General features: G+C 40.4%; 1 protein-coding gene across 1 annotated transcript in view; it reads left to right on the forward strand.

Annotated features, from left to right (window-relative positions):
• Positions 1-14,763, forward strand: part of FARS2 (phenylalanyl-tRNA synthetase 2, mitochondrial) — a 248,212-nt gene extending 233,449 nt beyond the window's left edge. The window contains exon 8 of the mRNA XM_009564121.2: positions 12,348-14,763. Within this exon, the coding sequence (XP_009562416.1) occupies positions 12,348-12,486 (139 nt within the window). The 3' untranslated portion in view covers positions 12,487-14,763. The remainder of the gene's footprint in view (positions 1-12,347) is intronic.
• Positions 14,764-15,364: the final 601 nt, after the last annotated feature.

The raw sequence follows: 15,364 nt of genomic DNA on the forward strand, positions 1-15,364 counted from the left end.
TTGGCCTATAAGGCTTAGTGAAAGGGTTGCTGGCCTAAAAATGTTATATCATTTTCAGGGGGTTTCTTTCCTTTCTCAGTCTGTTGGTCTCTGCTGCTCTTCAAAAGGTTTTCCGTGTTTGCTTTCTTTCCTGGGAATCTAGTGTTAGTAACATAGAGCTCTTTTGCCAGGTATAGCAGCAATGGTTTGTATTTCCTACCTCCTTGGCTTCCTGAACTGGGCTTTGTTCCCCATCTACAATGGGATAAACAAATAGACAATGCTATTCATTTGGAGTTATAAGGAGATGTCTTTGCTGCTTAAGTAACTTTCTGCATTTTAAAGACCATTACGTTACTTTATGCTAAGAAGTTGAAGAGTACCGCCACCTAGTTCATCCTCCTACTCCAAAACAGGAGCAGCTCTACTTATAGCATTCCTGACAGACATTTGTATAACCAGTCCTTAAAGATTTCCAGCAATGAGGATCCCACCACCTTTCCAAGGGAATTTTCAAGCTAAACATTTCTGCAATATGAGCTCATTACTTTCGTCTCCTGCCATTTGTGAATGTTGATGAACAGATCATTACCTAACTCTGTGTAGCAGCATTTTATATATTTGAAGATTGTTTTCATGCTTGCTCTTCTTTAGGTTGAGGAACCTGTGTTCTCTCCGTCTTTCTTTATAATTTGTGTTGTCTAGACATCTGTTTGTTCTGTTTGCTCCCTAGCTGATTTGCCTCCAGTTGCCTCACATCTTTCTCGAGGTGTGGGAAGGGTGTTTCAGCTTAGCCAGCAGCAGTGTTGAGTAGGACAGAAGGATGTTACTTGGGCTGCATTCCAGTAGCTTGTCCCACAGTGGTGCTTGCTTAGATTAAAGCAGCACAGCAACATCATGGATTCACTGTTAGCTTGTGATTCTGACTGGTCCTTAGATGCTTTGTGCAGAACTGCTGCATGCCCAGTTGTTCCCTATCCCCTGTGCATGCAGCTAGTTTTGCCTGGCTAAATACAGAGGTTTAGGCTTGTGCTGGTTGAATTGTATTCTTCAGCCTTTACAGTCAAGATTATTCCTACCTTGTCCTCAGTTATATGTACTGCTTTGCCCAGATTACTATAATTTTCCAGTTAACAAACACTTCTGTTGCATCTATTCCATTAATGAAAAAAATCCATCAAACAGCAGCCAGGATCCTTCAGATTTGGCTGTGAACTGTGGACAACCGCTTCCAGAAATAACAGATTATTAGCAGGTACTCCAGCCATTTAGAATATCACCTTCTAGTAGTAATTGTGTTGATTACCGGGTTCCTAATCTACCTTCATGCAACCCTCCATGGAGAAACATTTGGGAAGACAGACCTTTACTATCTAATTTTACAAACCAGATTTAGTATTTTTTGAATGTTTTTTTTCTTTTTGATATAATTTTTAAAAAAATTCATAAGATTTTTCAGCTTTGCCTGAAACTGCTTGCAACTGCCAATGGATGCATGTTTTCTGCCGTATTGATCTTAGACCGTTTTTTCTTATCTGGTTTACCTGATTATGGATATACGTGCCATATGCACAAACACACCTCCAACACACACCTGCTTCCCATGGTGTTTGCTACATCTTGCAATGTATTATTTCATTTATTGATTATAGATTTACTAGACTGTTAGCTACAATTAGGTGGTTTTGACTAGATTTGCTCTATACATCCGTGTTTGCTACGTTTTCTCTTTTTGTTGTTTCCATTGAGTGCTCACAGGTGGTTTGATTATCTGCAGCAGAGTGTTTCTGGGAATTTAAAGTAAAAGCAAATCATATATAGCTCATATGGCTTCCTAGGGCTTTTTTTTTTTTAATTTTCAAAAATAAGCACTGTGTTTGACCATTTCCAAATATTTGGTACCTTACTTGTCCTCCATGAACTCTCAAAGCCAACTGAAAACAGCTCTGAGATTTCTTCTGCTCATTCCTAAAGTACCTTAGGGCAAAGTTCATCCCTTAGACACTTTGAGAACATTTGATTTACTCTAGTGTTCCCTGTGTATTCCCCATTCTGGGGTGAAATCTTATCCCTTCTTTCCTGTTATTAATTCCTGCCAGTGAGAGGATCATTTGGTCTTTTTTAGTAAGGTCTTAGCAAAAAAAGATGGTTTGATCTTCCTCGTGTAATGTCTCAATGGCTTTCTTTCTTTTCTTGAGTGTTAGACTAATAGTTTCATTGTACTTAGAGAATTATGCATCTCATTTTGTACCTTAACCTTTTGGTCTTTCTGCCCACGTGGTGTTTTATTGCATGCTGCTCAAATCATCTCACCATAGGAGGTGTTCACTACGTATATGTCCTATCACATTCACATTTATTCTTTCATTTCTCTTTTCATAAAGAAAAGCCATCATATTAAGGGGGCAACATTCCAAACATGGCAGCATGATGGTGATTTTGACAGCTGTAAAACTTCTGGCCAGTGCACCTGATTGGTGTATGTTGTCATCATTTGTCTAATTTCAGTGGTTGCTGTGACATTTCCCCCATCATTATATTGTCTCTCATTCTGATCCAAATGTGCAATCCTGTGCAAATGGGACCCAGCAAAAGAAATGTTTAACAGCCAGACAATTTCTCAGTGTGTTAACAGTAGTTTAAGCTGCTGGGCAGTAGTTTTCCTTACTTTGAGGACTTTTTCTGAGTTTTCTTCTCAAGGCAGAAACTGTCAGAAAAGCAGTGAGAACAGGTTTCTTGTGACTGTTTGTGCTACCCTCGGGGAAGAAAAGTGGGAAGAAAAGTGGGGAATTTCTGCTTCTCCAAAATAAATCCAGTTATCCAGATTAAGGCTCATAAAACCTGACAATTCTGAGAGGAAAAATGGACTGGAAGGAGATAGTAAACAATACTTAATTGAGCAGGTAGCTGCAGAACCAAGTTTAACAGATGCTGTAAGCAGTTCCATTGAGAAACCCCATGCATTTGCACACATGTTTTTAAGTTGCCTTCTAGTACTACAGACAGCTCAGGGGTCAGGTGCTTTTTATTTGTTGGTTTTACACATAAAGAGCAAGTGGGTTTTTTTAACCTCTGCTTTTGCTTTTTTTTAAGTCACTCATGTCTTCTGCTCTCCGGTTTATTGACCTCTTCTTGCTCCTTTCTTCTCCTTCTCCTTCTCCTTCTCCTTCTCCTTCTCCTTCTCCTTCTCCTTCTGTTTTCTCCTGATTTGGGATTAGTTTGTCACTTAACAAACAGCACATTTGGTTATCCTGATGTTGGCTCTGCGCTTTTCCCTGCCCTTTTCATTGTGTATGGGATGAGTTGCTTTTTCCTGCTGTAGCCTGTTTTTTTTCCAAGTCTGCTTTACAATTTGCAGAAAAGAAGGATGACTCTGTGAGCATGGAAAGAATAACTTCAAAGAAGAGTAACTCAAAGGATCTGCAGCTGCACTTATCATTAAATGCAATAATCATTTAAGTTCTTGATCTGAGTCCAGAGCCATGTCCTTCTTTACCCCAATTCTCTAGAGTAAAAGTAACTTAAACGCCTTGCTCCTGGACAAAACCACTAATCTCAAGGATGAAATTTATACAAGTACCTGAAACAGCACCCAGTCTGTTCCATGCACTTGTCTGCCACTCAACTTTGTAGATACTTCTCCACTTTAGAGATACTTCTGAACCATCACTCCCATGCATCTTCATTTCTTAGGAGAATTAATTGTTTTAAGTTCTTATATAAATTCCCTTTTTACTGAATCATGAAATATGTTTTAATTTGACACCAATGTTATTTTTAGTAATATTTTTCGTAGCCATTAGCATTAACATCTAGTTGGGGGAAAAACTGCTAAATATTTATACTTCTCTTCTTTGATCTTTCACTCACAAGAACTGAAAAGGTATCACACTTAACATTTTTATTATAAATATTTTAGATAGCATTTGAAAGAGTCCAAATTCACGTCTCATGTTGGATTTGTTCAGATTATTGAGATGGGTTGTCACTCTTAAGTGCTTTGAGGTGGCGTTTCATTTGTCAATGGTTGGAAACTTTTGAGTGATACCGTTGTGGCTAATGACTAATGATGGAATCATTAGCATTGCTGCTTGACAGGAGCAGGACCAGAGTCTCATCCATCAGCTTACTTGCATGCTGTGGCTCAGGAAGAGGTAAATATAATGTCTTTGCACAAGAAGCACAAAACTGCAAACTCAGTGCATCTTCCAGAGTCACTCTTTGCAAACAGGTTGTGTCCCTAACCCACTCCAGTGCTAGCCAGTTGCCTTGAAAAGGTACAAGGGGTTGTGAATGAGGGAATAATAAGTCATGAACTTCTGCCAAACCCACAGAGCCTGTTGCTGCCAGAGCTGCCTCATTCTCCCATTGAGTTACGAGATTTTTAGGAAGTCACGATAAATGTGGAAAAGTGGGAGGGCCAGCAATGACAGAAGCATTGTTGATTTGCTGTGGTTTTACTCACTGAAAACGTAAATTTTTTCTGTAAGAGCTTTCTGGCTAGCAGCCACAGCACCTCAGTTGCCAGGACTTCCAGGTATCACATGCTTTTTTTCTCCTCAGTATGCTCTGATCAGGCGTAGCAGCCAAGTTAACTTTTCCAGAGAGGGGAGGTGATGCATCATAGGAATTTTTGGCTTTGGCCTCTCATGGGAGATGTAGTCCTGCTATGGGTTCTGAAACACAGGGAAAGAGAGAGTCAAGGAACTTAGATGCCAGTTTCCAGGAGGCACAATATCCAAAGAGAGTTGTTGGTTTTTTCCTTTTGTTTGCTGGGCTGGTGAATGTTTCAGCCTCTAGTGGTCAGTTTTTAAACAATGAATAACAAAAGTATTACCCCTTACATTTTGGTTTAGCGAAAACATGTCTATATATTGAAAAGCATTGGCCACCGAACATTTTCAGTCAAACCTCGGGAAAGTGAAGCTAAAAAACAATCTGGGCTGTACACAGAACAGGTATTCTGTCCTGTCTGATGCTGATATTATCACGTTTCCCCTCTTAGTTTCAGCATCCAATTATTTTTCTATGTTTAATACATAAAATTGTCTCAAGTATTTTCCTGAACAACCTTCTTTGTTTGCCATTGCAGTGGGTAGAAGTTATTTCTCTGGATTTTGTATGTATACGTTTTATTTCACTTGATATTATATGTGTGCACTTGTACTGGAAATTTGCTTTTTCCTATCTTTATTCCACCTATTCAGTTCCTGTATATGTCATAGTGATCACCCTTAAGAAAAAGTAGGTTTTCCTATCCTGTTCTGAGTCTCACAGGCTTGCACACCTTCTGATCTTTATGTGCATGCCCACTGCATAGCTTTCTTTTATTCCTGGAAGCCTCAACCTCAGTAAGCTGAGAGGCGCCTCAGCCTCAGTAAGTTGAGAGATGTATTCCATTAGAAGCATGTAACTGGCATGATGAATAACTCCAGGGTTACTATATGGAGAGCAAGGCAAGTCTTGAAGACATTAAGCCTTTAGCATAGTCTTGAATCTTCCTGGATTTAAATCAGGTTTTTGAATTGGCTCACTGGATGGAGTGGTGAGCCCCTAAAAACTGAGGAGGTCCAGTATGGACTGAGAGCACAAAGCTTGTCTTACAAGATGGACAGCTCTCTGTCACATCCGAGTTTAAATCCATGTGGAATGGATTGCTCAGTATTGATGTAGATCAGATACGATAAGAATTCTCTTGTCTGTACTTGATAGATGATTTTCCTAAAAAGATGGAGGTTGGAGGAGAAGCAGTCATCTGCTGGAATCTATCCCCTTGAGAACAGGTTTCATGCCTGCCATACAACCATTGATCATTGCTTTCTTCAAGGAATCAATGAGTCATTTAATTAAAAACAAAGCACAATCCCAAACCCCAACACTTTGTAGAGGGTTTTTTTTGCCTTCTCTGCCAGCTAAAGTCTGTGGCGCAGTTAGCTTGTGATCCTGTGGGGGCTTTGGATTTTCTTTTTATATAATGGAGAATATTTTTCTCTTTATTCTTCACCTTAGTGATATTTCAATGTTGTCTGCATGTAATGGATTCCATTACTTTTGATGCTGTGAGGATTAAGAGCTTTATTAATAGGAAGAGCTTGGATCTGAGATGGGTTGACTGTATCCTCAGCTGGTTACTGATATGACTGTAACAGTGCACAAGGGAAATACTCTCCGTTTCTTGTTTGCAAAAGTTCCCTCTCCTCAGGAGCTGGCAGAAAAAAGCCCTGCACCACTCACCTTAGTTGTTCTTTTGCTGGCATGTGTCAACAAAACAAAGTGGAGTGAGAAAAGGTCATCGAGGGCTAAAGTGCTGGCCCTAAGCACAATTTAGTTGATGAATTGTTTCTCTAAACTTTTGGTGAGTATATCTAACAGCCAGGAGGCTTTTGCTTTCAGGTGATCTTTATGAATTATTTTTTTCAGTATGTATCTGTTTGTATCTCTTCCTGCATGTAAGAAATTAGGAGATAGATTTAGGTAGAAAATGAAAATCATGATAAAAACTTTCTAACCAGTCCAAAGTTTTCAAATACTTGACAATGGCTGAGGTCCTATTTATGGCTATTTAACAGTGTCTCAGTGGCTGAGAAGCTGAAAAGTTTCAGAGTGCTTTCATGTTTCATCTACTTTTCATTATCTTAACTAGTAAGTGTTATTTATGTACTTGTCCAGTGCACCTCATACTGTGTTCTTTATCTCCCTATATAAGCTGGCTATGAACAGAATTTTGACTTCTTTTTCTGCATTAAGAGAAAAGCTTAAAATGGAGTTAATGTTAAAGAAAGAATGAGTGAAAAGGCCAAGTAGGTTCAGAGTTTGGTATTCAGATAGAGATCTCACCAAGTCCAATTAGAAAAGAGCAAAAAGTCCATTAATGTCTCAATTTTGTGTAATAGAAGAACAATATTTATGTCCAACCATCTGACAGTGAGTATGTATCTCTTTTAAAGTGACCACCAGAAGAAAAATCTGCAGTGGTCAAATAGTGTTGACAGTCTCAACATGGTTATGTTGACCTGAACTTTCTTTGAAGCTGAACCATCCTTTCGCCAGGTGTCTGGTGGAAAGGACATGTAACAGAAATAGATCATTTCATGCTTTCTGTGGGTTTAAAACAATTCTTTCTTCTAGAATTGATTGAGTGCCTTTCACTAGCATCAAAATCACCTTAAACAAAAACATGTCTATTTTTTAAAATACGCTCTTGAATACAATGCACTCTTCCAGCGAAATGGAGTATTTGCATTTGAAAGGACTGACGAGAATGCATCTTTGGGAGAGGCCTTTGTTCAGAGAATTACTGCCATATTCTACATGCGTATCACTATGGTAATTGAATTATTTGCCATTGACAGTAAGGTATATAGCACAAGCTTTTTGCCATTTTCCATGATGTGGTTCCTAGCAGAAAGTGCTATTTGTCACTTTAAAATTTATAGTATGACATTTAGCAGTTTTGCCTACTGTCACAGAGGTGGATGTGGTTTGAAAGCGTGAAACAAAAAGAAAAAGGTACTTACATCTTCTTGCAGTTTAATATATCCTCCCCATTGCCACTTAAAAAATGAACCGTCCTGGAACTGTTGGAGCCATAAGGCAATGCCAAAGCTGTGCTCTCTACACGGCTTCGGCAACTATGGTGCTGTTAATATGACACAGTGTTTTCTTTTCTTCCCATCATCATCCCTTTCAGAATATCATTGCAAACAAAACAAGTCTTTCTCTTCCCTAAAGCCATTCCACATATACTCAGAGTGTGACTTAATCTCTCAGGAGCATATAGTGGTCATTGAATACAATGTGAAAGTTTATGTAAGGTAATGGCATAGAATCATAGAATAGTTTGGATTGGAAGGGACCTTAAAGATCATCCAGTTCCAACCCCCTTCCATGGGCAGGGACACCTCCTGCTAGATCAGGCTGCCCAAAGCCCCATCCAACCTGGCCTTGAACACCTCCAGGGATGGGGCAGCCACAGTTTCCCTGGGCAACCTGTGTCAGTGTCTCACCACCCTCATAGTGAAGAAATTCTTCTTTATGTCTAGTCAAAATCTGCCTCACTTCAGTTTATAGCCATTGCCCACTAGTTCTATCACTACAAGCCTTTGTAAACAGTCCCTCCCCAGCTTTCTTGTAGCCCCTTTCAGGTACTGGAAGGTCGCTTGGAGCCTTCTCCAGGCTGAACAACCCCAACTCTGTCAGCCTGTCCTCGTACGGGAAGTGCTCCAGCCCTGACATGGTCAATCTTTGTGGAGATATAGGATGCAAACTATTACGGCAGGAATTGGGAGAGCCTCAAAGAATCTCATTAACATGACTCACTTAACAGAAGGAAAGGAATCTCAAATACTTTCCTTACCATGTGTCGAGGAAGATTGTTCGTTTTGAATGGGAAAAGGTGCAATATAGATATGGTGGTGAGTAGTACTGCTTAGTGCACTGCTCAGAATAGAAAAGAGATGGTATTCTTTTTTGCCTCTTGATGCTGTGAGAGATTGTCTTCTCTGCTTTTCTGTTCCTTAAAGTAAATCCAGCTTTCTAGAAAAAAATGTCAGGTTCTGTGTTGTTCTCACTCACCTAAGAGCAGGGGTAACCTCCCTACAGAAATCTCTGTGATTCCATGCTTTATTTAAGATGTAGGGAAAGTAGAACACAGTTTAAAAGTGAGATTTTTTTCCCCAACTCAGTGCTCCCCTTTTGTCTCTCTCTTCAGATACAGGGTGGAGAAATTTTCATTCTTGTTGTGGTATTGCATGTGAGTGAGACAAATGCCAATACCAGGCATTTATTCTTTAGACAACATTTGGTTACCAAATGACCTTGTGTCTTAGTCTTATCTAACCATTGAGTCAGGTTCCCTGGTATGTTTAGATGTTTTGCTCTTGCTGGCTTCTGGGGTCAGCTTTCTACCCAAGCTGTATTTAAAACATCTCTCAGTGAACTTCTATGCAAGGAAAGCTAACGCACAGGTATTAATTTCTGGTGCCTAATGTTACCTTTCATTCTAGCCCTGGTCTCAGTGTCAGGTTACTTTTATGTTCTTTTTATTAGACTGGTGGGAGACCAAGGCCCCTAATTTCTTGCTGTGTTCAGATATGAGACTGAAATACAGGTGAAATACACTGACCTTCAGGTTGGCCCCATGCAGTGAATCTGATCTGGCAGTGAGCAGCTCTCTAGCACATGGAGGCAGCTGTGTGCCAATTCCTAAGCATAATGAGACAAAGCTGTTTCCTCAAAAAAACCCATATGAAAGTGCATTAGGCATTGTTTCACTCCACTATTTGTTCACAGAATGTGTTCTTGTTTCCTCCTGCGGCATCAGAATAAATCCCTATCTTCCTTTTACCTTTGAGCACTGCTTCATTGTATTCACTGTATTTCATTACCTGAAAGCCGCAGGCTGGTGCAGAGGAGACTTGTGACACTAAGATCAGCTGAAGCCTAATGGGACAGGAGTCCACATGACTGTGAGCCATGTGGACTTGTCTGGTGGTGCAGTTTAGGTAAATAAAACCCAATGCACTCACTATTAAGCTTCTAAATTTTTTCTTACCTGGTAAATCTGCTGTTCTAGGTTTCGGCCTCAAATTTTCTGTTGCTCATGATAGAGAGCTAATGCTTCTGTATCATCAGGCTGCAGCATGACATGCAGGAGAGAGTTCATTATGCATAAGCAAAGCCGTCTTTAAGGTAGGAAAACACTCTGTAACTCTGCAGAATAAAATGAAAGCAAGAAAGGGAATCAGCAAGAACGTATTATTTGCTGACAGTGATTGTTTCCAGTTGCAGCTGATGGCAGTGATTAATCATATTATCTTAGTATTTTGGGGAGGATGGGGAATAGGTATTGGGGGAAGACAAGCCAAGAACTACTCTTCTCCATGCTCTTGAAAAGTTAGCTAATACTACTCTGAAACCAATGCTTAAGGTTTTGAAACCTGCAGTGTTTCTTTTATTGAAATAGCATTGAACCATTCTATTCCTTCTTTCTAATTAGCAACAAAGATGCAAATAAACCTAGCTAAAAGATGGAAAAAAATGTTACATACCAATCACATGAGTTTTGTATAGCTAGCCATGTGTATCAATATTTACACTATTTTTGGCTATAATCAAAATTTTATTAATTTCATTTAATGCAATCCCTGTTTTATTTCTCCTGCACCAACGCTTAACTTCATCTGCAGCTAACAGAACTTTAGTCCAGTGGTGCTCTGTAAGACCCCTGCCCTTTCTGAATTTAAATGCCTCCTAAAGATGCTGATTTTCCACAACACCCACAAGAAACTATTGCGTCCTATTCTGACCTATTTAATCTGTCTTATGAATGAGCTGCTTGCCAGGACAGAGGAAGGGGGATGTATAAACACATGGGTTACCTTCGGTTTATCCATGACCAATGAAGAAACAGTGCTGTAGTTATCCCTATGACAGCTTACATATGTTAAGCAAACCTGTGTTTACATCACATTAAATGGTGGCAATGAGTTTTCAATTATGGGATATATTCCCAGTATATGCAAGATCAAGCCTGTGACTGTACATCTTCTAAATAGTTTTTCAGCCAAAGCAATTTGCAAATGTTTTTCTTTAGATAGGATGCCTACCTAATGGCCTCAAGCTCTGCCAGGGGAGGTTTAGGCTTGACATCAGGAAAAAATTTTTCATAGAAAGAGTCATTGGGCACTGGAACAGGCTGCCCAGGGAGGCGGTTGAGTCACCTTCCCTGGAGGTGTTTAAGGGACGGGTGGATGAGGTGCTGAGGGGCATGGTTTAGGGAGTGTCAGGAATGGTTGGGTCCCTTCCAACCTAGTCATTCTATGATTCTATGATTCTATGCCGTAGCACTGTTAAAAGCTGAAATACTACCAGCTGTAATGGTATTTGCCAGCCTGGTTTTGAAAATTGTTTCTGTTGAGCCCAAATTAATTATCCCTCTCTCTTATTCAAATTTTGCTCTTACAGTGTAACATCTGGCCAAAACGTTGTTATTCCATTTACTTGCTTCTCCCAACTCTGTCCTCTCAATTGCTTTGCAGAGGTAGAGCAGAGCAACACCTTCTCTGCAGTTACACCTCCCCCTCTTTTCTTGAAGATCACTTTTCTACAGTATTTAACCTGCACCCAGGGAAAGCTCTTGGCTGGTTTTTAGCAGTTAACTGCAGTCAGCATAACACTTTATGAAATGCAGTTTGCCCTTTCCTATGCTAGGCAGATTTAACTTGCTTTATCTTCAGAGCACACAAAAATGGGGGAATGCTTTAATTTGCAATAACCTTTTTATTGTGAACTGCCAGTGAGAGCAGGGCGGTCTTCCTACCCATGTTAGGTGGGTCAAAGTTAGTATCAAATAGGTCTTCTGAGGTAAAAACTACCTGTGCCTCTTTCTAATAGGATTTGAAGTTGAAATTACTGTTTTGAAAGACTTAGGTTTGTGTATGATCACATATAACCTTAGTTTTAATCAAATAGTCATAATAAACATGGTTTCTAACATGAAACAGTTTTCAGGAGAAAGATGACCTGAAGCTTTCTGAATGCCTTCGTTTGTCATTAAATGTGAAGTTCTGCTATTTTGGGAGATCCTTCTGCCTAGTACTAGTTTCCCATTATTTTTCCCCTCAGATTCTTGCACTGAAGTGAGTGTTTAGCTTTGAAAGAAGATGTGTAGGCTCCATTTGAAATCAAAAATAAAAAGGAAGCCACAACTGCCATTTAAATTCACTAATACAACCACTGCAGTTGTAAAGATGCCCCTTGCAAGAGCTATGTACTCCAGCCTGGTTTTCGTTAAAAGCAAGATATTTTGCTATCTTGTTCAACTTACTGGTTTGCTCCTGTTTTTTTCCATTAACTTGTCTTTGCCTAATTCGGGCTGGAGCCTGGATAGTGAGGCTTGTGAGACACCCCATGTTAGCTAGCAACATTGCTCTCCAGCAAAAAGAGATTGTGCTGTGTTTTCCTCATGCCCATCGCCCCCAGCCCTGCTGGTCTGAGGTGGGTATGTATGCCTAGTGCTCCACAAGGCAGCTGTATTAGCACCAAAATGAGAGAACTGAGGTGTCAGCAGCATTCAGTGGTGTTAGCACAGCTCTCCTCCTGGGCTTGTTTGCTCTGTAAGAAACTACCACACCACAATACAAGTTGAGGTATAGGGTGGACTTTAGCAAGGTCCTCTGCCAAAATTAAAATTCAGCTCAGTCCCACCTCTCCAGGCTGTGTATTCTAGCATTAAGGTGATTTTCAAGCAACAGGAACAAAATTAGACAGCAAATAAGAAATGGTCCACAGGGTAAGTGTTTGGCCTCATATATTTGCATTTGTAGGCACGTGTATTTATGAGTCCTCTTTTGGTTTATATTTTGTAGGACAAAGAAGGTCAGCCATTGCTACCGTATCATTTACCGCCACCCGGAGAGGACTTTAACACAGAATGAGGTGCATCGCATCCATCAAGCTATTGAAGAATCAGCAATTCGAGAACTTGGGGTTGAGGGCAGGTTCTAGCATCTCTGATCCAAAGTCCTTATGACAGTTGCTTTTCCTTTTTTTTCCCTTTATGATGTTTACAAATAGACAGAGGTGTTTTGTGATGTAGCACATGGAAAACAATTGATAAGTGGGCAGTCATGAAATTAACAGATAATAAACATTACTGCTGACAAATCATTGACAAAGCACCGGTGCTTTATTTTAAGAAATGGGGGAACAGTGGTAATGTAAGATTTCCCTCCTGTTACGATAAGAAATACACTGCCTGGTGGTTTTCTGTTTTGTTAATTGGTCCCTGGGTTCCATTAAACTGTAAATACTTGGCATTATTTCTGTGTTGACAGGATCTTCTGTCTCTGTAACAAGTGAAGCAAATCAGAGACACAGATTAGCTCTGGAAAGAAAAACTATTTTAGCCTTCCTTGCCCCCATCTTTTTTAAATAAGGAATGGCAAGTTTTGCTGCAAGAAACATTCCAAGAAGTACATCTTGCAAAGTTTGGCTCCCTTACCTTCAGAGCCCATGTGTATTGCTTTCATCTGCTACAGAGAAGGAATCAATGCGAATCTGGGGCCAGGCTTGGCTGTCTTCGGATTCTGGATGTTTGGTGAGTCTTTCCTGTTGGATCTCCATGCTCCCACAGAGCTGAGAAGAACCACTTAGCAAGGCGCTCCAAGCTGTGCCACCTTCCCCAGCTGGGTAGCTCCCTCGTCTCAGGTTTCCTCACACAGGCACCAGTGCAGGATAAGTCTATTCCCCTGTCACCATCAGAGGACTTATATCACATTGGGCAGGATGACAGCAAATATAAACTCTTCCCCACAATGCCCTGAAAAGTGGCTGCCTTGGTCTCTCATAGCATCTTAATTTCTAGCAGCAGTGTCTGCTCAGAAATCTAACTTTTAAGGCAATCAACCAAACTGAAATGGCATCTCCTGCTACTTCAGGCACCAGTCGCCTTACAGGATGCTTGGCTTTTTAATTGCAGGTTATAATAAGTAAATTCGGGCAGTGGTATGATGCTAAGACCTGTGGAAGTGTTCAAATAGTCTGATAAATACTTGATGAGCCATTGCAGATGCTGATATATAATATGAGACCTGTTTTTCCTTGTAATGGTATTTCATACAGCCTTGCAGGTCACATCTGGTTGCTGTGCAGGCAACATTCTCTCCTTCAGGGAAGAAGGCAGTAAAAGTGCTGCAATAAACAGCATCTAACAGTGATTTATACCTTATCAAGAAACATCTGTGCAGCAGGTCTGTACTCAACCATAAGAAGCCAGCTACTATTGCAGATGTGACAGAAGCAGAGAGCTCATTTTAATTTCATTACTCGACATATTTAGCAGTGTAAACAAATCCTAATCTAAATCGCTGTTGTGTTATCCAAATAACTTGATTATGTAAACAATATGCTAGACTTTCTACAAGGCAAAAAGAATGGGTGTCATTTAGGCAACAGAAAAACCTACTTGTTTATTTTTAATGTACGATCTACTAAGATCCATAAATACTGCCTAGCCCATTTGATGTTTTTACGTCTTCTTTAGCCTTTGCCTTTTCAGGATTATCAGTGAGGACCCCTGAGGAGGAGGAGCACTCTGCTGAACTGCACTAAACAGTAGTTGTTCCAAGACAAAGCTTGATCGATGCTGCTACATGGACCAGCAAATTATGTGCAGATTAATTGATGGGATTGCATATGGAAGGAGTACTACAACCTGCCACTATATGAAATCACTGTCTTTTGGGAAAACAAGAGACTGCTTGGGGTGGAGCAGGCTTTAAGATTCTCCTATTAACTTACTGATTAGTGAAGTTTCCCTTTTCTGTTCTCCAAATCCTTCTGTTGTTCTGTCATTCTGGTCAGCCAGTTTTGGGGCATAGAAATTTGGGGAAAGCAAGGAGGAGAAAACAGGTCGGTGAGCCATTGTCATTACAGCCTCAGGCTGACATGTCCAGCTTTGCAAGGAAACTTGGATGTTCTTGAATCAGCCAGTCTCCAGCCACTAGCACCAGCTGTGTTTGGCATGTCTGGCTGCAAACTGTCTGCACTCTGGTGAGGAGGGACTCCCTGCAAGAGCCAGGTCTTGTTGGAGTAATGTTATTCTTTGAAACATAAAAGATTAACCTCATGGGCTAACAGGATAAAGGGGAAATACAAAGCTAATACAATACAAATATAAAGGGGAGCAGCATTTGTGTAGGTAGTGTACATGCTGACTGTCTAGTGTAGGAGGAGGCACAGGGCCCTGCTTCTTGTTTTTATCAACTGCCTGTGTTTATCTTTTTATGCGCTGCTGGGTTTTATATCCACATCCTTTAATAAAAGAGAAAAAAATCAATTGTAGCAAAAAGAAGCTACACACCCCTGGGAGAACTTGCTGGGGTTTTCTGACTGAACAGTGTGTACTGTTTTAATTTTCTGGGTGCTGGTTTTGTTGCTAGTTGCCACTGGTTTTCAAGCTAGCTGTGATTCTTGGAAGACTAAAGATTTTGCTTTAACAGCCAGTTTGGGCTCTTCCCAGTAAACTGGCAGCAAATTTATGGTGTGGTGAGACTTTCCTGGTCTTGATGATCTCGTTAAAGGTGCTGCGATGGGAGGGTGTTGTAAGGTAGATAAGCAGTAAATTGCTCTGTGTTTTTACTTCAGTGACCTCTGCCATGGTATTGCCTGTTGCACAAACCTGAAAGCAGTTTTGTAGTGAGAATCCAAACTAGATTAGTAAACCACTGGTGGTGGTCTCTTACCTTCCACTGGGAGTGTTACTCCTGTCTCTTCTACATGTCAGTGGCCATACCTCAGCACTGAATTTACTGTCTTCTTCCTCTGTGCAGCTCAAGCATTGACAAATTGATTGAATAATTTCATGGTGGGGTTAGCTTTTTCT

The sequence above is a fragment of the Cuculus canorus genome, chromosome 2 (genome assembly GCF_017976375.1).
Source record: "Cuculus canorus isolate bCucCan1 chromosome 2, bCucCan1.pri, whole genome shotgun sequence".
Lineage (NCBI taxonomy): Eukaryota > Metazoa > Chordata > Aves > Cuculiformes > Cuculidae > Cuculus > Cuculus canorus.